The sequence below is a fragment of the Cebidichthys violaceus genome, unplaced genomic scaffold (assembly GCF_023349555.1).
Source record: "Cebidichthys violaceus isolate CVI_PGR_0920_01 unplaced genomic scaffold, fCebVio1.0.p SCAF_1, whole genome shotgun sequence".
Taxonomy (NCBI): domain Eukaryota; kingdom Metazoa; phylum Chordata; class Actinopteri; order Perciformes; family Stichaeidae; genus Cebidichthys; species Cebidichthys violaceus.
In genome coordinates this window covers 11,332,423-11,355,261 of record NW_027176262.1, presented here as the reverse complement: position 1 = coordinate 11,355,261, position 22,839 = coordinate 11,332,423, and the positions used below count along the sequence as shown (strand labels likewise).

The window sequence follows — 22,839 nt, the reverse complement described above, 5'->3', positions numbered from 1 at the left end:
GAAGCGAAAACAGAAAATAAGCAGGATGAAGCCTCGGAGCAGGACTGTGTTTAGTGTGACACAGGGCAGCAATATGTTCGACCATGGGCCAATGTTTTACAGGTTTACATGTTCTCGACATGTTTGTTGCTTATAATTTAGAAAGTAATTGACTGATTAAACTGTTTGAGATAAGTTTCTATCCAACAATCATTTATTTTCGAGCTGCGTCAGTGGCTCTGGGGATGCAACATCAATCTGTCCACCACTTTGGTCCAGACTGAAATGTCTCAACAACTGTTTAACGGATCGATATGATATTCATACAGACATTGGTGGTTGTATTTACATTTCGTAGATTTGTGAAAAAAGTATGTAAGCTATAAAAACTGTAAGTCATAAAAGTGAAAAGTTTCAGCTTTTGTCAGGGGGCCAACATTTTAGCTGAAGAGCTGGATTTGGCCCATAGGCCAACCACCAAGTCTAATAGTTTAATTACTACACAGTAAATCATGTCATTACAATCAACACATCTTTATGTGTTATTGACACAACCATTGGCAATTAAAATGACTTCTTACTTGACTATGAAAATGTGCACACACCCTACAGTTATACATAATAAGATATGTATTTGCTGTGACATGTATGTTCCCACTGAGAACAAAGAGTGAAACTGCTCTGACTGAACACATGGGTCTACTTAGTGTTTTAACAATAAAACACCAAGTTTAAAACACTAGGTTTTATGGGGGGGTGGGGGGCATGTTTTTAATTAGCAGCACCTGAATCAGCACATTCTGGGTCTGCTAATTTCCTGTTAAAGTCCATAAACTGCTGCTCCGAGGATTTACTGTTGATTTAGACCACTTGGCAAACTAACAATTGGAATAAATTTCTAGTGGGTGGCGGTGAAAAAGTTGGAGCAAAAAGTGAGATTGGGTTAGCTGAATAACTTTTTAGTTTTAGTTTGGACATGAACTCAGAAACAGCCCTACTTTTCAAAATAAAAAAACATTTCCTGAACTGGAGGAGCTGTGAACACAGATGCTGTGCCTCTTTAAAAAGGATATAGCATGACAATGCACTTATTTCCCAAAACATCTGTGCTTGAATGGAAAAAAAAGCTCAGTTTTGACCTTTACAACAACTCATTATGGTGCCCACAGATTACTGACTGAATGAGTTTAATATATAATATAACATAAAACCTCCAGAAGAGCGACAAAGTAGTCAATGTTGAGTTTGTTCTTTAAACTACTTGAATGTTCCCGTTAAGTGTCAATTTCTTTATAAATTCAGTAAATGAGGCAAGAGACAACAAAGAGTAAAGGAGACATGTTTATTATTTAAACTATCACTTAAATAAAAAAGTGCATAGAAAATAAACATGATTAGAAACTTTTCTTTTTACACTTATATACAACTTTGTTTCCTAATTATACATTCAACCAAGTAGTTTGTGGTCTATTTTCACTGTGGTGGTTTTCCTTCATTTCGTTGATGTGTATTGAACGAACACTGTTAAAACGGGATAAAATATGACTGTTGAACTCATGAATACCATTATTACAGAGAGCAGGAGGAATATTGATAAGACAAAGGTATATTCAAGGCATAAGAAACAAGCCTGTTCATGATCCATGATCCCTCTTTTCCGCACGTCCTTCCCTCCGCTCCCTCTGTGACACCACATCCCATCCTAGGCTGATAACTTCTATACACAAGAAACAATTAGAAAATTACAAATACATGTTACGTACTCGCCAGACCTCTCCCAAACCTTGACTTGTAAAAGAACAATTCAGGGTGGATGTTGCACAAAATAAATAAATTAAATGTTTTCAACATCAGCATTATCTCAGCATTATGACTTTCTATTAAAAAACAAACAAACCAGTACATGATAAGTACAACAAAAGCTTCGGAGGCGAGAGAGGTCGTCAGGGAGACATGGGAGATTTTTGGTGGGATCGTTAAAACTCCTGGACAGTCTCCACAGACCAAACTCTTAATTTATACCACATCAAGTCTAAAAAGTCCCTGTTAAAACGAACAAAGAAAAAAACAGAAAAACATTCACTACAACAACCAGAGAGGAGGGGGAAAAACTAAATGGCTGACCTCAAGAAGTTCACAACCACATTAATACAGTTACATTTCTCATCACATTAAAAAAAAAAAAAAAAAAAAAACATTCCTTTCCAGAAAAAAATGATTTGAAAAGCAAAACTGCAGTGCTCCTCATTGACGAAGGAACACTCACAGGCACAGCAAAACTGGTACTGGATATCAATATACAAAAGAATGATGCACGTTAGTTTCATCTGATAGTACTGTAACACAAAACCATTATAGAGTACATTGAAACATTGCTATTAACCGTTATAAATCTGCTGTTTTGCTACTGTAACTAAGTTTGTCTGTCCATTCCATATATTGTATAGATACTAAAGTACAAGAAATTGCTATGCATGTTTCCGTATAATATTGTTATGTATTTATACTATAATTACAGATAATGACGGAGAAGGGCCACTGGTGTGGCGTGGTAAAATGAAGTCCAAAGAAACAAACGGAGACCATTTCCTTATTGTATATATATATATATATATATATGTATATATATATGTATATATATATATATATATACATATATATATATATATATATATGCCGTCTAACAGTGAAATAAATGACTTATTGTTCACTGGAAATTCAGAAGTGGATCTCGAGGAGTGAGAGCCGTAGACGGAGCCCTTGGCATCGGTAAACACGTTAACACCGACGCTAGCGTGAAGTGTAGAGCTAACCGAGTAAGAACTTGTTGTCCTGCAGACAGAAATGCCACTGCTGTTCACGCTTCAGTATTATTCCCAGTGCTGAAATGAAAACTGCTGCTGCTGCCCAGTTTGAGGTCACGTCTACATATTGTTCATATCTCTACCAGGGGTTATCGACACAAGAACTGAAAACAAATGTAGGCAACAAAGCATCAACATTATCCGGTGACATGAAGGAATATACATTCATCGTTGACCTTAGCAGCTGAACTCAGCGAGCCCGACGTCGGTGCAGCCGTACAACCACGGAGGCCGGCCCGTCAGTTTAGGGTCAGGGAGGCGCCTGATCTCGAGCCCTAAGTGGAAAAGTACAGCCGAGGTTTGTACACACTGCACCTCCAGGAAGGAGAGGGCTGCTGGCGTGGTCCCTGCCTTCACTTTGTTGCAGGAAAAAAACAAAACAAGTCAAGTGCACTTGGCTAGAGCATCAAACGTCTCTTTCAGGAGTCATCAAGACCAACCAAAAATGACCAAACTCAGTTGTTATATATCGGGGCCTGATGCACAAACTCAAAAGTATTCTCAGTGACCATCTGTGCTTGTGGTTTCAGCATTGGAGCTGTACTGTCTGTCTGTCTGTCTGTCTGTAGAAAGAGCTTTCCTATGTCTATTCAGTGCCTGTGTCACAGCTAAAGTGCAAATCATGTGTGGGTTTTTCTTTCAGTTCACAACAAGAAGCAGTGTGGGAGCGACTGCGAACGGCCTTTAGGAGATAACAAAGTTGGCATGAACGGTGGACAACAATAAATAGATTAATTCAAAATAAGGGACAAAAGACTTTGACTTTAGTCGCATAGTGAAACCAGTCATTCTAAACCTTCTAAATCGATTATTCCGACCAGGACATGAAGGCTCGTGAGAGAGAAGAGGCATTTACAACTAAGGCAAAACCACGACGACAGTGAATGAGAGAGTAAAAAGTGATTTCTGAATGCTGGTGAGCACAGGTGAGTGGTCACCGGGATCAAGTGGCTTCTTTAATAAATGGATTGGCTCGACGGGGGACAGTGAATAGCGTTAAAATAAAGGCACCTCTTTGTTTTTAGTCTGCAGAGGGACACAACTGTCTGGTGGAGTTTACACAGGTGCCACTGGGCTGTGAGCCTGTTGGTTGATTAGTGACATTTTGATAAGACTGCCTGGTAGCAGCAGCCTGTAAGTGGACTTGATTCTCGGTGTGATGTGGTGTGGGGACAATAAGGCTGGAGAGAGGAGATATCTGCTAGGGATCAACAATCTTAACTCTCTCAAGTGCATAATTAATAGTTCACGACTGCCGTACTGCCAGCTAGAACTGGAACAATAAAAAATAACATCAGCTCCGACCAAACGGCCCGGGATAGATAAAAGAGCAACTGGTGGACTGAACCCAACGGACCAAGCCACAGACCAGTGTCAGTCTTTGGAATCAACGAAAACATTCAGGCTACAAATAAAAAAAGAATTTAAAAAATAAAAACAAAAAAATAACTTTGAAAAGGCAGCGGAATACAAAACATAGAGACCAAGCATTAGTGTTTGTAAACCTCTATTTCCTACAAAAATGGCAATAAAATAAATACAATTCTTTAAAAATATAAATACCATCATTAAGTGCTATTCACTAGTGAGTGCTTTGTAAGTCTTTTTGTAGAAAAATATACATTATTTACATTTGTTTTTTTAAAAGCAAGCATGATATTTCCCTGTCCGTAATAAAAAAAGATGACAGACAAGACTAAAAAAAGACTTAATACAAATAAAAAAATCATTTTCCAAAGTAACGGTTATCACAACAAGCCAAGAAGAAAACAAGCTGTGTGAAAAGTCAATTCAAGGGGGTGATGTTTGGTTCTCTCTGCTGCTGTAATTTGGAACGTGATTCAAAAGTCCGAGCTTATATGAATTACCAAAACAGCTTTTGATAATAACAGCATGCACGTGTCTGTATGTTTCTGTAAGATCCACGGCTGTATCTGGATCACAGCTCCACAAAAATCAATTATAAATATGTCTACTAAAGCACATCAGTAGGGTTCTCCAGTCCCTTGGCTGTCAGTCCACCAGAATCTCTAGCTGCCTCGCTCTGTCAGGCCAGAGGCTTAAATCCCATCAATAACACGTCTACATAGCTACCAAGCTGTCAGACTTCAATTTAAGTACAACGGATGGTATCGACCTCAGATATCACCCTTTACACGAACGGACAAAAATAACCTTTTTGCTTTTCTTAAACAAATCTACATTTCTACCCGTGTCTCTTTTTTTTCTCTCTTCCTTTCTGTGGCCACTGCTCCCCCTAGTGTTTCCACCGGTACAGCTCTTCTCAGGCTGCTTATTCACAAGCAGCTCCTATTTACAGTGTTAAATGTACACACACACACACGCACGCACGCACGCACGCCCGCACACACACAAGGGGGAAAGGTTCAGTAAATCACAATGGCTCTGGAGGCATCAGGGCACATTCAGACAGGGAGATGTGCATCAATTATAGCCGACACTGAGGTTTATAAAAATAAACAACAAAAAATAACAGAAATACTAACAAGTTTCTAATTTTTCTTTCTATTAAAATTACTGTTCCAAGTCCCTTCAACGAATTGCACTTTGGTGTAAAATGGAACCAAGTTCTTGAATTTTTTTTCTTCTATGTTCTCAGCATTAGTGGACCAGAACATACTTCTAGAAAATGAAGGAGGATGGGCCAATGTAAAAAAAATGATGTAGGGGTAACTTTATCATCCAAATGTAAATTAAAGTTATTACTGTATATTGCAATGCTGTGAAGGCTCAAACCGTTTCATAACTCACCTCTGAAGGCGAAACTTCCCGTGCCAAATGTAAATGAGACAAAAGGAGGCACAATATGTTTGAATTTCTACAAGTGGCCCCTCCTCCAGAAATGGCCCTTCCTGTATGTACAGTACGACCCACGGCTGCTGCCTCTGCTGGGTTCTACCAACACCAGCAGCAGAAACACCGACAGAGCCGGCGTCCTGTTGGCAGCGGTGGTCCTACGTGGACCGGACCCAGGAAACCGACATACAGCCGGTGCCACGGCAAACCCCCAGTAGGGAGGACCTCGGAACGCCGTGGCACTGCTGCTCAACAGACTACCAGTCCTCTTTCAATTGTTCAGATATCAGTTGAGGAACTTGCGACACTTCTTCGCACCGCAGTTGCAAGGCAGCTTGTTGCTGGCATCCTCAATGGGGAACTTGTAGTCGTAGGTTAGCTCCTCCCCGCAGTAAATGCGCCGAGAGGCCAGGATGACAATGTGCTTCAGGCCGTCCACGGTGATGACCCGAGAGTAGCAGTTGGGCTCACAGGAGTGGTTGATGAAGCGGGCGGCGTTGCCATGCACCGTGGCGTCGACCACCTCGTAGTCATCGATGCGGAACATGTAACAACCAATCCCCTGTGAGAAAAGGAAAGACAGAGGTTTTATGCATGTTATATTATGCTCCCAAGGTTTATTGCATTGTTAAAGTTCATCAAACTAATACATTTTTAACTCAAAGTTCATTCCCTAGAGCTCACCTTTCCGTCGTAATATTTCTCCCGTTTGTCAGTAAGCACAGACCGAATAACGTTTCCCGAGTATTCAATGATCAGCTCCGCTGCATCAATGGTTTTCTTGCAGAACAGACCTCGGCCATGAATGGGAGACCTGCAGAGGGATACAGATTTTGGAATTGAATCCCAGTAATGGCATTAGCCTGCATATGGAGATGTTGATTTTGTTTAGGCCATCTGCCCTTTTTTATACCTTCAAGTTTATCAAGATCATGGACAACCACAACTGACTCATTATTGTAAACGACAAAGGTAAATGTGACAGTGAAATTCAACAGGAAATGTCTCAAAATTTCATTTTTTGACCACAGGACTTTCCCCAGGGACTAGGAACATTTTGGGGAACTCACTGCGTTTCAACCACAGAGACCAGGGTCTCAATTAAGTTCCCGGAGACTAAATTTAGACTTTAATTTTGGCTTCCTGATGTATTTTTAAAAATAGACAGAGAAAAAGAGAGCGAGTAGAGAGAGACATCATGCAGCAGTGCTGCGAATGATGTCTGATTGTTTCATGCCGGTTACGTTCTAAAGCACAAATAAATAACCATCAAACACTCAACAGATGATGTACTGTGGAGACAGACGGTCTTAATTTCATTTTCACCACATGCATTTCATTCATTACATCCAACAAGCAGCAGTAAATACTAAGCAGCAGTAAATGTTGTCGCAGTGAGATAAAACCAAGGTTGTTTCCCCCCCTACATGATTTTTAGATGAAATATGCAGCCACACTGAACTGCAGGCTGCAGAGTGTGTTTATCCTTGTGACCACCAGCAGCCCTCATCGGTCTTTCTGGTTTTTGGAAATACAGACAACAATGGTCTGAAAGAACCTTTTAGTTCCTTGAAAAGTAATTACCAGGAAGTTTTTTGTTTAAACCCAGCTATTGAACATCATCTACGTCTTGTGGAACTTTTCATCCACCTAATTGTAAATGATTTATAAATGATTTAAGCCACTCCGATCTAACCTGTAGACTCCAACGGTTTCCTTAGAGGTGGCCTTGAGCTGTTTGAACCTCACAGCCAGTGGTAGCTCCATGGAAGCACGCCTGCAACAAAAACAAGTGTCAAAATTATATTTTATAACTGTTAACTCTAAATTTCAGATAATAAGATCAGGCCAGATAATGTAAGACAAGATCCTCAAGATCCTCATGTGTTGCAGCAGCACAATGGCAGATTGTAATGACTGTGAATAAATAACAAATCTTGTGGGCGCAGTAACTGACCTGGCAGTCCTGAGCTGCCCTTCGTCGTCGTCGTCTTCTTGCGGCCTGTACTCAGGAGGCTGCCGGTGTTTTGAAGCCAGGAAATTGAACATGTCAAATACAGACCTCCTGGAAGGCAAACAGGTGTGATAGGCAGCCGTCAGAAACACAAACAGGTTTGGTTACAAGTTTGATTAAAAACATTATTTTAATAAGGAGCATTAAAGTCAGAAAGAAGGTTCTTGGTTTTCCAATTGTCCAATGAGTGATTAACCCAATCTGTCTATCCATGTCTTATAGACACGTGTATACGTATGTGTGTGTGTGGGTTCCTTCCTGACCTGTGGTGGATCTCTGCACGAGCTGACCCGTGGGGGTTGATGGGAGGTTCATCGGTTTCCTCTGGTTTATGGAAGCGGAAGCGGTAGCTCCGACAGTGTCTGGAGCCGTAAAGCTGCTCGAGCAGGAAGACCACTGCCTCGTGGACAACTCCCAGCATCCTCAATCCATTCACACCTGGGAGGAGCAAAGGGACGCAATGAATCATTAGCATACACACAACAACGCACCTATTTTTCTTTGTTTTGCGGTGTCGTCAGAGTGATATCTCACCTTCAAAAGAGAGCTCTTCGAGTCGTGCATTGGAGCGAGCTTCCTGCACCTTATCAGTCAGGGATTTCCAAGCCTCTGTCAAGTTAGGACACGGCAGTTCAGAGCACACTCTAACAGCTCTTATTCTAATCTTTTTTTTTATCACCTTTATATGAATACATGTGAAGTATATATGTGAAATATAACCTTTTATATTGTAATTACAGTTATTCTTTAGTTCTGACAAAAAACACCAAGTGCAGACAGGAAGTAAGGTATATTTTGTATCTAAAGTAATGATTTTAATTAAAATGGTGTCTAAACACTTTGCAACAAAGATGACATTGTTTCTCTGTGACTGCAAACAGTCCTGTGCTCTATATTTATGGGCAACAAGCTACTCAATATAGCTATACAAACTTTAAAAGCACATGTTACATGACTTTTTTGCCAAAGGCATATTTGCACAGAAACAAAGTCCCTTTCTCTGACCTTCGATACTCTCACAGCGGATGTGGAAGCCGTCCTCACTGCAGATTTCAAAGATGATGCCCTTCTTGGGTTTGCTATCCAGGCCGGTATCCCTGCTGTTGCCGTCTTGGTCGGGTGGTGAAGCCACAGAAAGAGACCCTGCTCCACCAGCTGCAGATGGTTTGTCTTTGCCCACTACTTTCACCGGTAACACAGGGCTTTCAGATGTCTTCTTTTTACCAAGCACACTGGAAAATGATTACAGGCATTAGAACTCGTCAATATATAAAGTATGAAAATGGGCACCTAGCCTGGATGACCCCATACCTCTTGCTGGTCGCCTTGTCTGCAGGCTTGCCCGTGTCCATGGGTTCGGGGGAACTCAGCTCTTTGGAACTGCTTGCAAAGAGGATAAAATGTATTTTATATAATGTATATGTAATACATTTTACGCACAAGTACTTTAGGGACCAATTGGGAAATATAGATTCAGTTAAGATGAGATATTTCACAAACCAAACTATGTTATAGTACAGTGACTGAAAACATAAATGTTGTACAAACAATATGTTTGTTTTAAAAAAGCATCTAAAGAATAAAGCACACACACACTCCTGTTCTTGTACTCGCAATTCATTATAATCAGAGTTTTCAACAATACACTTCAATGAATTTTGAAGCAAAATTGTATGACAATACATTTTTTTAAACGTCTGTGCATACATGAAAAAATAAGAATGAAAATCCAAGTCAAAATTCACCAAAGTATATCTTAACTAAAATGAATGACAAGCAATGGCTGTCGGGGAATATGACCTGAAAAGGCAAGCTGGTGCCTTCAAAAAGAATGTGTATTCAGGGCTTGAAATGAAGACAACTTTTCCAAAACTCCCAGGCTTCTTATATTTTTCCAAAATGTCCAGACCTAGGTATTGCTATTTTCTAATTACATGACTTTTCCAGGTTTTTTTCATGATTGTACGGACGTATCTCATCATGACAAAACATTTTTTTCCCATTTCTTCATGTAAATAGAAATAAACCAAAAACACAATACATCTCAAGCAGCCAGAAAAACAACCGTCTCACCTTGGCTTCGAGTGATGTCGTCCTGCAGGGTTGCTTTGATGCTCCTCTGTCTGAGAGGCCTTGAGCTTTTTCACACTGGTTATGTCTGGACTCTGCCTGCTCCTTTTTGATTTCGGTTTGCCCTTTTCTGCTCGTAAAGTGGTGGAGTTAGGCGCCCTTTGTTCTGATGATCTGGAGATGGGAGTTGTTCTACTGCTCTGGGAGTGTGCAGAGGTTTGTGTTTGGGTGAACACTCCAACAACACGTCTCTTGGCGGGGCTTAGCGAGGTGGCTAACGTAACAGTGGTGTTTGGACTGGAGTCCAAAGTCTGGGCTCTGCTAATATGCTGGGAATGGTGCTGTAAATGGATATTACTAACTTCTGTCTCTCCTTGCCGGTTCACAGCCATGCTGAAAGTCTGTTGGGAGGGCAGGACGCAGATGCTGCTGGCAATAGATGTCTGCACGGAGGAGCTGATGTGTGATATCAGTGGACCCCCTGCTGATTGAAGGCCCAAGCCATGTGGACCGGCTTTGAACAGGAGGCTGCTAATTGGCCCTGTGATCTCCGTAGAGCTGAGGACAGGGGTGGAGAGGGAGACCGTTCCTGGTGCGAGAAGGCCAGTCGCACCACTAGAGGGCACAGACACAACATTTAGCACTGACTGACTGGGGTTGAGGCCAGAGACTGTGCAAGGAATAAGGTGAGTGGAGGAATCATGGCCCAGGATACCAGGCTGGCCAGTGCCAGGAATCCTCTGCTGAAGGAGAGTAGTGGGGTCCAAGTACATAACTCCACCCGATTTTGGTCTCTTGATAATATTGGGGACCTTGCGCTGAGAAGTGGAGAGGGTGCTTAACTCAACCAGGCCACCAGGTTGGCCAGAGATGCTGGCAGTAATCTGAGGGGAAGACAGGTTGATGAGCGTCATGTTGGGAGGGCCCACTTCAGATGGGGCCAGAGTAGGCTGGCTACGGGAGCGGGCCAGCTTTTTGCTTTTTCTTGGCTGAAGACGAGAGATGGGCCTCTTCTTGCCGTGAGCAGATGCGAGTACAGTCTGGGAGGAAGGACTGGACACTATGGCAACACCGGGACACAGGTCGTGCGGCCGACCAGCCTCCGAGACCAGGATCTGGGGCTGGTCGTGGGGCAACCCGATGAGAAGCCCTGAGGTGGTGCTGGGGATTCCTGTCTGGAAGCCCGTCTGTGTGGTTCCTGTAAAAGTGTGAATCTGGGAGGGGTGAGCCATGGTGCCCAGGACTTTGCCACCAGCAGGAAAGATTGACTGGGCTGTAGATAAAGCCGTATTTAGCCCTGTGGTAAGTGTCATAGAGCTCAGCACAGCTGAAGAGCTAGCGTCCATCACTCCTGCGGCACTCATTGTTTGTGCGACACCATTAGGGACGGTCTGGAGAACATAGAGAGGCTGGAACTGCTGGTTGACCACAATGAGTTTGTCGGGGCCTGTTTTGAGGACTGCTGGGCTGGAAACCTGAGTCTGGGATGGCCCTGGGCCAGGAACTGTACTTGGGCTGCCTGCAGCTGCAGCTGATGCCGGGATGTACTTCTGACCCTGAAGAGGCAGGGAGGGTGAACTTGGCAAACCAGGGGTACCAGAACTCCTGGGAACATCCTGGTTACCTGGAGATTCAACCACCTGGCCAATGGCAGGGCTGGGAATAAACTGCTCAGGAGTCATGTGACCCTCTGTGACCTGCGTGTCCCTGTTTCCCAAAGTTGCAGCCTCATTCTCCGACGGAGACACACCTGGCCCTGCTCTTTTCTTGTCCCCGCTCTTTTCTCCACGGATCGTCTCTGGGTCAGAAGTCAAGCCCAGCATGGTGCGGTCTGAGGTATCTGAGATAAGACTCCCGGCAGTGTGGTTCTGACTGGCGTTGACAGAGGGGCTGCGTGTGGTCAGCACAGAGAGATCAGAAGGCAGCTCCAAAGGAAGATATGGCTCCTCTACAGATATGGAGCTATTCACACTACTCTCAACTACAGCTCCACTCTCAGCACTGGGCAGCTGCTGGGAAAAGTCATCAAACAGTATGTCTTTGGGCCGGTTGACATCCACTCCAACATAGCCCTCATCCAGGAGCAGCTCTGAGGAGGATGGCTCAGACTGCTGACCCAAAGCCTGCATTGACATGGAAGGTGTGTTGAGGACAAACTCCATGATATCCGATGGCAGAATGTTGCCACAGTCATCACTGTTGTTGTTGTCGGAGTCTGATTTAAGCAGGTCTGTGCTGAGGGAGAGCTGGGCCTCGAGAGGATCCTGACCCTGACTCTGCGGCTGGGACTTGACCCCGCCTCCAAGAGGAAGACAGTTTTCTTTCTGGTTCTTTCTGCCTTCCCGCGTGTTGCCGCTCACAGCTCCACCGCTGTTGTCAGCCTCCTTGCTCGAGTCATGGGCGTCAGGCTTCTCGGTGTGTCTTTCTCTGCCCCTTCTCTTAGGAGCACTTTTATGTGGCGTGGAAGAAGTGGTGGCTGTAGTGGTGGTGGTGGTGCAGACACTGGTGTCGCTCTCTGATCCATCATCGACACCATCGAGCTGGCCAATACGCTGCTTGCCTAAGGTCCTGTCAAACACAGCAAAGATAATATGCCGGATTATTAGAGACAAGAGAAAATAAACACAAATTAACTTCTAGACAATCATTTTTATAAAAAATAATTGTGTGTACTTACAGAGCACTGAGCATGTCCTCTTCAGCCTTTCCTTGTGCCCTCTGTTGTTGCTGCTCCTCGTCTTTTAGAAAGCGCTGAAGCTGGGATCCCCGTCCCAGACACCGGTCTATCCCTTCTATAGATGGTAGGGCCTCACCAGGGTTTATTATTGTTCGAGTGAAGTTGTAGTAGTAGGGGTCTTTGCCCCTCTGTTTCATTGCGCTGTCTTCGTCCTCTCCACTGTCCACTGACGAAGACGAGGTGCTCATATCATCTGCTCCATCCACCTGCCCCTCAGCGGACTTCTTGCGGCCACCGGTCCTCCTCTTAACCACGGCGCCGGCTCCATCCCCGCTGCCGTAGAAAGGAAGGTCTTCTTCGCCGTACGAGCGGACCCCATAGAAAGGCGTGAGGCCGAAAAACATGTTTGAGCGTGCGCGGGCGCTGCGTCGAGGGTAGCGCCGCTTCGCCGACCCCGACCCGTCACTGTCATCCTCGTGATGTTTATCATCCATGCCTCGGTCGTCTTCTGGGCCATCGCCCTCGTCCTCTGTGCCTTGAGTGTGGAGGCTGTGGTGGTCTCGTAGCTCGCTGAGTGAGTGCTCCTTGCGCAAATCCTCCTCCTCCATCTGAGTCCGAGTGTCCGATTCGGAACTGTCACTGTTGCTGGCAGAGGGTGAGGAGAAGAGAGCGGAGCGGGCAGAGCGGCGGGTCCCCTGGCCGGCAGGTGAGACAGTGGAGGTAGTAGTCGTGGGACAGGAGGAAGAAATACCACCAACAGTGCTGGTCCCGTTAGGGTCAGTCTTGATATCAGTCTTTAGTGGAGTTACAGCAGGGGGTTTGACTGGTCTCTTTTTCTCTCTAGTGGACAATGGCAGCTGGTTGGTTGTTGTTGTTGTTTTGGTGTGAGACTGGGAAGCGATCTTCACTCCTTTCTCTGGAGCTAAACCAGCCGGTTGCAGCTGCTGTAAGTTGTCCAGGCCGGAGCTGTTCTTCCTCTCAGGACAGGAGTAATTTTCTCTGCTCTTTGAGACTGACCTGTCCCCTCCCTGATTCTCAAGCTTTTCCCCCTGAGCCTTCCCGTGGGCTTTGGTGCTGTTACCAAGCACTTGAGCTTTGCTATTTGTGCTGTTGTGAGAGCTGGGGTTTGTAGCATGTGCATTGGCGCTGCCAGTAGCTTTAGTATTATTGTTGAGAAGGGGGATTTTGTTGCTGCTGTTGCTATTTTGGAGAGTTTTTTCTCTTTCCCGGTCTTTGGACAACTCTCTGCTGCCTGCCGTCTTCATTTTGGGATGTTTCTCTTTGGCAGCTGAGGCTGCAGCTGTGGAGGCCGGGTGCATGGAGCCTCGCTTGACAACGTCATCTTCTGCTGGTGTCCTCGATGGCCACACGGGCTTCATAGCTGCTGCTGTGGCCGTACCTGATGAGTAATCATTTGATTTCCGTGAAGTGGATTTCTGAAATGAAGACTGTGGGGAGCCAGATTTCCCAACAACAGAGTCCTTATGGAGCGAAGCTGGCATTACATTTCCAGTGCCACTACTACTCTCCTTCCCTGAGCTGGGCTTGTCCTTAGACTGGGTGATGTTAGAGGTTGGGGTGGCCCGGTGACGAGGCAACACACTTGCAGAAACATCCTGGTCTTTGCCTCCGTGTTTCCCTTGCTTGTCGGTCTGCTTGGTGCTGCCGCCTCGCTGCTGACCAGTGAGAACAGCGTTGCCCGCAGGAGGGGAGGACTGGCCTGAGCCTGCAGGTGCCAGTCTGGGGCTCTTACTCTCACCTCCAGTCTGTTTGGACTGACTGCCAGGGTTATTATCTTTCCCTGAGCCAGAGTCTTTGTTTTTCTCTGTGCTTCTATAACTGGAATCTCTAGAGGGAGGTCTACCCTTGTCAGAGTCTCTGCTAGATGGTCTGTCTTTCCCTGGGCCTGAGTCTTTTCCAGTTTCCCTGCAGTGCTGTCTCTGCTTCTCAGTGTCCCTTAGCCCTGCATCTCTACTTAGAGACCGAGCTTTTTCAATGTCCTTATAGTTGGGATTTCTAGAGGATGATTTGCTTCTATCTGTTACGCTATTGCTTGAATCTCTGCTCGTCTGTCTCCCCTTCTCGGAGTCTCTGTTTACTTGTCTCCCCTTTTCTGAATCTCTACTGGGCGGTCGTCTCTTCTCAGATTCTTTCACACCCAAGTCTTTACTCAACGGTCTCCTCTTTTCTGGCTCTTTGGCTGACATTTCGCCCTTGTCAGAGTCTTTTTGCCCAAGTTCTCTGGATGATCTATTCTTGTCAGAGTCCTTAGAAGCTTGGTCCTGACTTGACACCCTCCCCTTGTCTGCATCTCTCAACCCTTGGTCTTTGTTTGGTCTATTTCTGTCTGTGGAGAACAGTCTACCTTTTTCATCATCTCTCTGGACTGGACCCTTTGCTGATTCTTTGCTGAGGTGTTTGGACTTTTCGGGGTCTCTGGCAGGGGAGGGGATGAGGGGAGGGGGTGAGGTAAGGGGTCGTGACACAACCTGAGGTGGAGAGGTCACCACTCTCTGTCTGTTCAGCTGGTGGGGAGGAGGAGAGAGAGAAGGGGAGCTGTGGCGACGCGAGTCAATATTTCGCATGCTGGGGTTCACCAGGGAGTCTCCTACCGTCACAATCTCATGGCTTTGGGGCTGAGAGGTACCTCCTACAAAACAAAAGAAATGGAAATTGAAATGGAGACTCGTCTGTGAAAAGCCAGGACTGCTTAAAATTTTAATTAATTTCTAGAAAGAAATATCAAAATGATCTGTAATTCAAAAAGAGGAATGCAAAGTTATACCTGGAGAGGGCATGGGCCTGGGGCCTAGTGAGCGCTGACAAGGGGGGTAGCTGGGGTGTCGGTTCCTGGTGTAAACCCTGAGCTTGGGTGTGTTGGCTGGGGAAAGGGTGTCAGAGCGCCTTGGGGATTCAAATGGATCTGGAAAATCTAGTTAAGCGAGAAGGCGAAATTGACACAAAACACAGTTGAGATTCAGTTCCTCTCCAGACCTGTTGTAGTAGTATGTAAATATACTCTGCTCTGATTGTTTGACATGGTTTTTCCAGATAAAAAGTTTGCTCTCTAGATAACTCTGGTACATTTACATCTAGGTGAAATCTGAAATGTTGATTAAATGCAAGGCCCTTGGTAAATAAATAAAAAAAACACATTTTGAGTGCGATCCACTATCGCCACAAATTTGGTACATACTGTAACACATTGAACCCTGAACTATATAATATCACTATCATCTGTAGTTTACCTGCTATGGGAAGTGGGCTGTGTGTTATCGTGCGATTCTCCTCAGGAGCCATCATGTTTTTCAGGTCAGACTCCACCACAGGTGGGTGACAAACTAGGATCCTACAGGTGTACACACAGCGCTTCCGAGCATCCAAGGTACTCCAGTACACCCTTGAACACCTGGGGAGAAGAGAATTTATTCAGTTTGTAATTTAAATTTCCTCCAGCAGATGTACTTTAAATGAAGGGAGAACAATAACGGTCTTAGAAAGGACTTTAAGATGAATGAAAAGGTGAAAACATTTATTTTTTTCTTTTACTCACTGGTATCCTACAGGGAAGAGTTTGCGCTTGCAGTCTGAGAGTTCAGTCAGTATCCCCAAACAATCAATGGTCATGGAGCCTGCAATGACAGCGTTTAAATCAGCATTAAAGACACACTGTGAGAAAAGGTTGTTTGTCAACCCACATTTACCAGCGGTCTACCTACCTATCATCATGTGGACATTTTCAGGCTCCAGTCCTGCCAGCCACTTCCTCCTGAGACGAATGCCCTCCAGGTCCACAAGGATCCTGCGGGTCACCTCAAACCCAGACACTACCTGCAGAAATAATACACAACCACAGGAGAGTTAAAGATAAAAGTCAGATCATCACGTCGCAGTTCCTGGTCTGGCATGGTTCATCTATACAAGAGACACAGAACGTACTTTTAAGATGGCTGCCATCTAAATGTATTAATGAGCTTTTGATTAAATAGTAAAAAATTAAACAAATTCTCACTTCTCCCTTGATGAGGTCCCTGTGCTTTGGACAATAGACTTTCTTGTCCTCCAGGAAGACACAGTGGCACTGGCGTGCGCACATGAAGTGGTAGTTGCTGGTGCAAGAGGTGAGGCAGCAGCCAACTGTGGCCCCTGGCTTTAGACACTTCTCACAGCGCTGAATAAAAAGTACAGGTTGCAACAACGGGATGTAAAGGTAAATCTGTCTATGAATAAACACTGAAGAGAAAGTGAGGACCCTGTGATGGACAAGGGTGTCTTACCAGCTGTTTTCCCCTGAGAACAGCCATGTGAACATTCTTCAGAGAGCCGTCGTCGTCTTCGAACACCTCGGCGGACCACAGGGCGCAGTTCACATGGGTCCACTCGTTCTGACCGATGTACAACAGCCTGCCACCATCCTGAAACAAACAGCAGTGTTACAAGTGACACAAAGTCATTCTTCTGTGTGTTGAAGAGAGTCCAAGCAGTTTGCTGACTCACATTGGTGTTCTCATCTCCATACTTCAGACACAGAACACATTGCCTGTTATCACTAATGCCTGGTGGAGGAGGGAGCTCTGGGCTGTCGTCACGATCTGAAGAGAACAATTTATGAGAAAACCGGTAAGTGACAAGATGTGCAAAATCAGTGTGCATGTAAGTATATTTGTGCATATACTTGCAAATTGCCTTACCAGGAAGGAGTGGGGGTGGTGGGGGTAGAGATGGAGGAAGAGGAGGAGAAGGGGAGGCGGGGGAATCTGGTTCACCGGGAGTCTTGGGCCGAGGAGCTGGGATGATCTTTTTCATGAGGTGGGGGAGTTCAGCGCGGGAAAGCTCCTGTCTCTCCTGCCACTGGGCGTAGTTGTGGTCCAGGGACGGAGGCAGCACAGCATTCGGGAGAAGCCCACTGCTGGGAAACAATAGCAAACAGAGACAGGCACTATTAAATGATGTCCTAACAATGATTGGGTAAAAATGTTAAATTGTGATAGTAAGCATCTCAGATTATTTCCCAAAAAGACATAACAAGTTGGATGTGAGCAGTAATGAATCACACCCAAGGAGCTTTGCCAAATTAAGTTTTGCCAAGTCAATCAATGCTGGACAATTTATGTGATGTGAAGTCTTATACTTAATAAGACAGCAAAGCCAACTAAAAACAGGCCCCCCTCCAATGCTGGCTACAGGATCCACTGGATGGATCATTGGTTTCCTGGGCTGGAGCACTGACACATAGCGCAACAGACCAAACTGACAAGTTAACCACAATTAGACCACAAATGTGTATCAAAGAGCCGTCAAGTGAAATTTGACACTGTTATGGTTTGCCTCCCACAATGCCTGGAGGACAGGCAGAGTAAATGGACTGGGAAAGATAATATCGAAATATACGTGAGCGAGTGACTAAAAGAGTTAATGAGTGAGTGGGAAAGGAATTCAATATGCAGGGCAGTAAAACCATAACATTCACTTACAAAATGAAAGGTTCACATTGAAACAAAAACAGGGGCTTTAAATTATTGCTTTTAATAATGTCAAATAACATGCCTGTTATCACTGTGAAAAGCATAAATTATTCAATATGATCATTTCATTATTAATCATTAATGTAAATGCATGTGCACTAATAAATAGTGCTGCTGTCCTCCATGAATACAGCTAAGAGGAGGTGCTTTCATCGATCCTGTATTCTCTAGTTAATAAAGACAGCACACATATATATATATATATATATATAGATGTTCATATAGACTTTCAGTACATATTCTAATATTCACATCAATCAGTGTTATTCTGAGTGTATGGGCCTACAGCCATCTGTTACCGTCTTAAATTGACCACTAAGCTGTCCAGTGGGCTCATTAAATCAGAGAAACTGTGGAATCAATTTCATTACTGCAGCTTTAAATCTTAATTGGTACCTTTAGTCACAGTCATTGTCCTGAGATAAGGCATGTTGAAAGAAAACCACTTAATCGATCCACTCAGTCACTAAATCCTTTAGTTGCTAAAAGAGTCTCCTTTGTTTTTTGCACTTATGCAGAGAAAGTGTTTTAGTTGAGATTCCCAAAACTGAACATCACACTGAAATACACATTTCCTTAACCATTCAAAAAGATAAAGGGACAATCATATGAAATCCTGATCTTCCCCTTTGGCTGTTATTTCCACAAATTTTACCCAGAGGTTGGTGGTACAGTCAGCCACACATTTTATTAAAATTAGTTCACTGCTTTCTGGTTTCTTCCTACTGTATATACAGATGATGATACTGTACAGCTTCTCCCAGAGAAACCACATCTTACTCCTCATTTTAATAATTATAGACCTGCCGTTCTTGAAAACTGCAGATCTCCACCAAGCTCTTTGGACGGGTTCACATTACACAAATATTATATTATAATTTTCTTCTCTCTGAATACAAACACAACTTGCACTGCAAGTTTGGAAAAAAACGGCACATCACACACTTCACAGTGATATTAAGATTGAGAGAACTGTCTGTTTGGGGGCTTAGCTTTTAACTATTGACTTTCAGGCTTTGTTCACATCAGTTTGAGCTCTACTTTAACTTCTTATCCAGTACTATTGCCTGATTTTATAGCTGTGCTTTTAAAGCCTTTGAATTACAACAGAATTCTTATGCAAACTGCAACAGCAAGTACAAAAATCTCCTTAATTTTCAAAAACATCAAATAACCACATCATAACACTGTAAACGTGATCTAAAACCAACTGGTAAAAATAAATTATCTTGCAAAACTCAGAACAGTTGGGTACTGTACACTGAAGAGTACGTAACACTACGGTGAGATAGACACTCACTTGGCAGAGACTTTTTGCCTTTCCCAGAGCCTGGACTCTTTCACTTTGAACCACGGGAAGATTCGGTCCATTTGCTGAAAGAGAAAACACTCAATGAAGTTTGCACATCAGCTCTACGGAAGCACTTGGACGGACCTGCATTTGGGGCGAGTTTGTGGTTAGTGATCCTGTAGCTCAACAGAAGGGCCCTAGCTTGATGTTTCCATACCTTGACAAAGATACCTACAGTATGTATGCTACAGGGGCCCCCCAAACAGAGGATGAAGAAAATGTTTGTTGTTTTTTTCCTCAATTTTCTAAATCATCAAGCGTGTTTGTGAGCAATGTGTGTAAATCTGTGTGTCTGAAGAGAATATGAGCTCATATAACTTGATAACACAATCTAGCTGACATGACCCTAAAGTGTTCAATTGCCAAATTGCCATTGTGGAATTGGAGAGTGCCTGTGAAGTGCACTGTAATCTAGTTGTGTTTTCAGTGGTGCTGACGGGACAGCTATGATCCAGAGTTGATTTGAGGTTCTTACCCGAATGAAGAAAGACTTGACCATGCTGTTGGCTTTCCTGCTTTCAGGCTGGCCACCATCACTATTGATGGCCGCCTGAATGATTCGCGCGATGTCATCACTGAACTCCAGCTGGGAGAGAAATGAGGAGCAGACACACAAACACGCACACACGCACACGCACACGCACACGCACACGCACACGCACACGCACACGCACACGCACACACACACACACACACACACACACACACACACACACACACACACACACACACACACACAGAGAGAGTGATTGTTAGAACAGTGAAGTGACGATGAACACTGGTGGAAAGGTCATAGCTGCTGTGTAGCTGACTAACCATTATACAGCAGAGGCCTGACTTGGATGCAAGACGAGGACACGTACAATATTAGAAATCTACTATAAAAATGCTTTAAAACTATGATTTCTTTTAAATACAGTCTGATTTGCAAGAGCTTGTGATGGAATCTGAATCAACCCTAACTATTCAGACCCTGTATCAAATCATTAGGCAAACAGACTCTCATGTTCAGAAAATGTTTACCTATGGTTAGCTTGCATAGATCCCTCCCATCTTCTAATACATCTAAGGTAAATATACAGTAATTTGGCTAAAATATAGAGGACAACACCTCTCATATGGTCTCTTGAAACTACACCAGGTTTATTTTGTCAGAGCAGCAGAGACACTGCTTGAAATATGACGTACTTACCACTGAATTGTAGCGACCTTGATCCATCTTTTTGTCCACAGACTCAAGATCTGGAGGGGAGTCAGTGGGAGGTGTGATGGGGACTTCTGTCAGGACCGGAGGATCCGGGCCCTCCGGGGAACGACGAGATGGAAGACTCTCCTCTGTCTCTGGGTTCAGCTCCGGAGGCTTCACCGCCTGTCCCAAAGTCAGAGGGTTACACCGAGTAAAGATCTCATCAGTATGTTCATGTAGCTGTGGCTGTTGCTTCAGCTGTTTGTAACTGAATATGTCTGTGTATCCATCAGTGTCTATTCTCTATACATGCATGCAGCACTATGATGCGATAAAGGAATGCATCAAACACAGCATAATGTACTGACACCACAGAAGAATAGGTGTATCTAACCTGTTTGTAGCGTAACAGGTGTGAGGATGTGCGTGAGTTGAGCAGTGCAGTGAGGACATGGCGAACGCATCCCTGAAGCTCTCTCTCCAACGCCGTCCTCCACTCGGCCGGATGGCGTTCGGTACATTTGGTACACGTGTAGGCAACACTCTCTGGCAGCTTTGATAGCAGCTCGTACATTTCATCTGTGGGGACAGCGAAAGATGACAGGTGATTATTGCTCCCGTTTAAAAAGGTCTTTCAGCATCTCATCAGCATGACAGCACTCACAGGACGGCCTGTCAGTCAGCCGCACAGACACTGACAACTGACAAGACAAACGAAGTGCAACAAGTGCTGTTGAATACTAACTACACCCCTCTACTGAGACAGTAAACTTGTGTTTAAATGTGATCTTCTACCTGGCTTTTTTGGAAGTCTACTGACCTGTCAGATTCTCACACTTGGCATGAACCCAATGGTTGCAACGGCCACACTCCATCATCTTGCTGTCGTAGTCGTCGTCATCGTAGCACTTGTCACACAGTGGGCAGAAGTTTCCTAAGAGAGAGAGAGAGAGGATGATAACCGGTACAGTGTTATCAAATGTTGTGATTTTAATGTCCGTCATATGTTGCTGAGTAAGTCTTCAAAACACAGGTCAGATTCTTAAGAAATCGTTCTCCTTTCATCTCAGAAAGAATACCAGCGGTGTATATGTACTGACTCCACCATTTTGGAATCCACATGCTTGTCTCTTACCTTTAGCAAAGAGTTTGGCACAGTCATGACACATGGAGAAGTCATGTGACCACTGGGCATCCCAGGACTTCCCAGGCTTAGTGGCTCCACAACTCTTACAACGCACACATTTGGTGCACACCTGAAAAGAAGGAACACATAAACACGGTGCAAAAACTTGCAAGCAGCTGTGTTACGAGCCAAAGGTGATGTGAAAGTGCTGCTATGAGGAGTAAAAATGTTTTCATAGTCGCTGCCTGTGAGCGGGACCCATGAATGTAAGTAGCACTGTTGTGACAGGCTGGAAAAATGTGTGAACGAAAGGAGAGGTAAGTCAGAAATGTGTGAGCATAATACTAAAGTTGGGTGAGGGTGAAGAGGAGTCTAAATGGAGAGTGTAGGCATCCATACCCAGACTCTCTTCTTCTTGGTGGGTCTAGTAGGGTGGTTGGGACCCAGGCACTCCGGGTGATAGCTGTTACGGCACTTATCGCACTCGAGCAGCTGCTGCTACAGTGACAGGGGCCAAAAGAGAGATTAGATCATTTAAATATGAAAGGAGGCAACATAAAAATGTTCATGACCAACAAACAACACAGTTCCATTCACAGCAAATTAGATACAGTATGTGTGTATACAGTATACAGTATGTCACCTGCTTTTGCAGTCATCCCTACATACTGAAAATAAACAGCCATGGACCAGTTAACAACTGTTAAAGACTTTCTCTCTATTTGTCTGGCAATTACACTGTGTTGAATGTTTACGGTGCATTAAAGGTACCCTGTAGAGTTTTTTTGGCCACTAGTAGCGCTATGGTGCAATAGTTCTGTGGGTCCTCATTTTGTTTGTCCTTGTCAACCTACTAAAGGGTGCACTTACCTCCAAATGCGGGTGACGCAATACACATTCATGCCAATGATTTCACACTATTCTACTTATCTACAAGTGGTGGTAACGTGCCAATAATTATTATCAAAAACACAGCAATGTGACAGCAAAGACAGGGAATAAGAAGAAGGCTGCTGCTAAACATGGATGTCAACAATCCAGGCTTCAAAAGACAAGGACAAAGAAAATGCGTGCACCAATCCATTTCTTTAATAGTAACTAACCAACAAATCCATAGAACTTATATGAACATGTCACAACAGGACAAAACAATCAAAGAAGTGTGATTCTGAAATGAAAACCATTCAAGGCTCACACCGTGCACATTCTACACAGGACATGAGTTAAATA

The 22,839-nt window shown here is 44.2% G+C and overlaps 1 protein-coding gene across 4 annotated transcripts in view; it reads right to left on the bottom strand.

Annotated features, from left to right (window-relative positions):
* Positions 1-1,307: 1,307 nt before the first annotated feature.
* Positions 1,308-22,839, bottom strand: part of kmt2a (lysine (K)-specific methyltransferase 2A) — a 36,864-nt gene continuing 15,332 nt past the window's right edge. Inside the window, exons 10-34 of one of the 4 annotated variants that reach the window (XM_068710592.1) lie at positions 22,009-22,107; positions 21,619-21,739; positions 21,304-21,417; positions 20,878-21,062; positions 20,490-20,666; positions 19,773-19,883; positions 19,247-19,320; positions 17,113-17,330; positions 16,919-17,013; positions 16,699-16,836; positions 16,434-16,592; positions 16,141-16,252; positions 15,975-16,053; positions 15,670-15,830; positions 15,207-15,353; positions 12,422-15,071; positions 9,748-12,312; positions 8,986-9,057; positions 8,680-8,906; positions 8,209-8,283; positions 7,938-8,112; positions 7,618-7,725; positions 7,357-7,437; positions 6,345-6,474; positions 1,308-6,222 (exon numbers count right to left, since the gene is read on the bottom strand). In XM_068710592.1, the coding sequence (XP_068566693.1) occupies positions 5,947-6,222; positions 6,345-6,474; positions 7,357-7,437; positions 7,618-7,725; positions 7,938-8,112; positions 8,209-8,283; positions 8,680-8,906; positions 8,986-9,057; positions 9,748-12,312; positions 12,422-15,071; positions 15,207-15,353; positions 15,670-15,830; positions 15,975-16,053; positions 16,141-16,252; positions 16,434-16,592; positions 16,699-16,836; positions 16,919-17,013; positions 17,113-17,330; positions 19,247-19,320; positions 19,773-19,883; positions 20,490-20,666; positions 20,878-21,062; positions 21,304-21,417; positions 21,619-21,739; positions 22,009-22,107 (8,349 nt within the window). In that variant the 3' untranslated portion in view covers positions 1,308-5,946. The remainder of the gene's footprint in view (positions 6,223-6,344; positions 6,475-7,356; positions 7,438-7,617; positions 7,726-7,937; positions 8,113-8,208; positions 8,284-8,679; positions 8,907-8,985; positions 9,058-9,747; positions 12,313-12,421; positions 15,072-15,206; positions 15,354-15,669; positions 15,831-15,974; positions 16,054-16,140; positions 16,253-16,433; positions 16,593-16,698; positions 16,837-16,918; positions 17,014-17,112; positions 17,331-19,246; positions 19,321-19,772; positions 19,884-20,489; positions 20,667-20,877; positions 21,063-21,303; positions 21,418-21,618; positions 21,740-22,008; positions 22,108-22,839) is intronic. The other 3 variants (XM_068710600.1, XM_068710614.1, XM_068710606.1) reach the window with 3 other exon arrangements.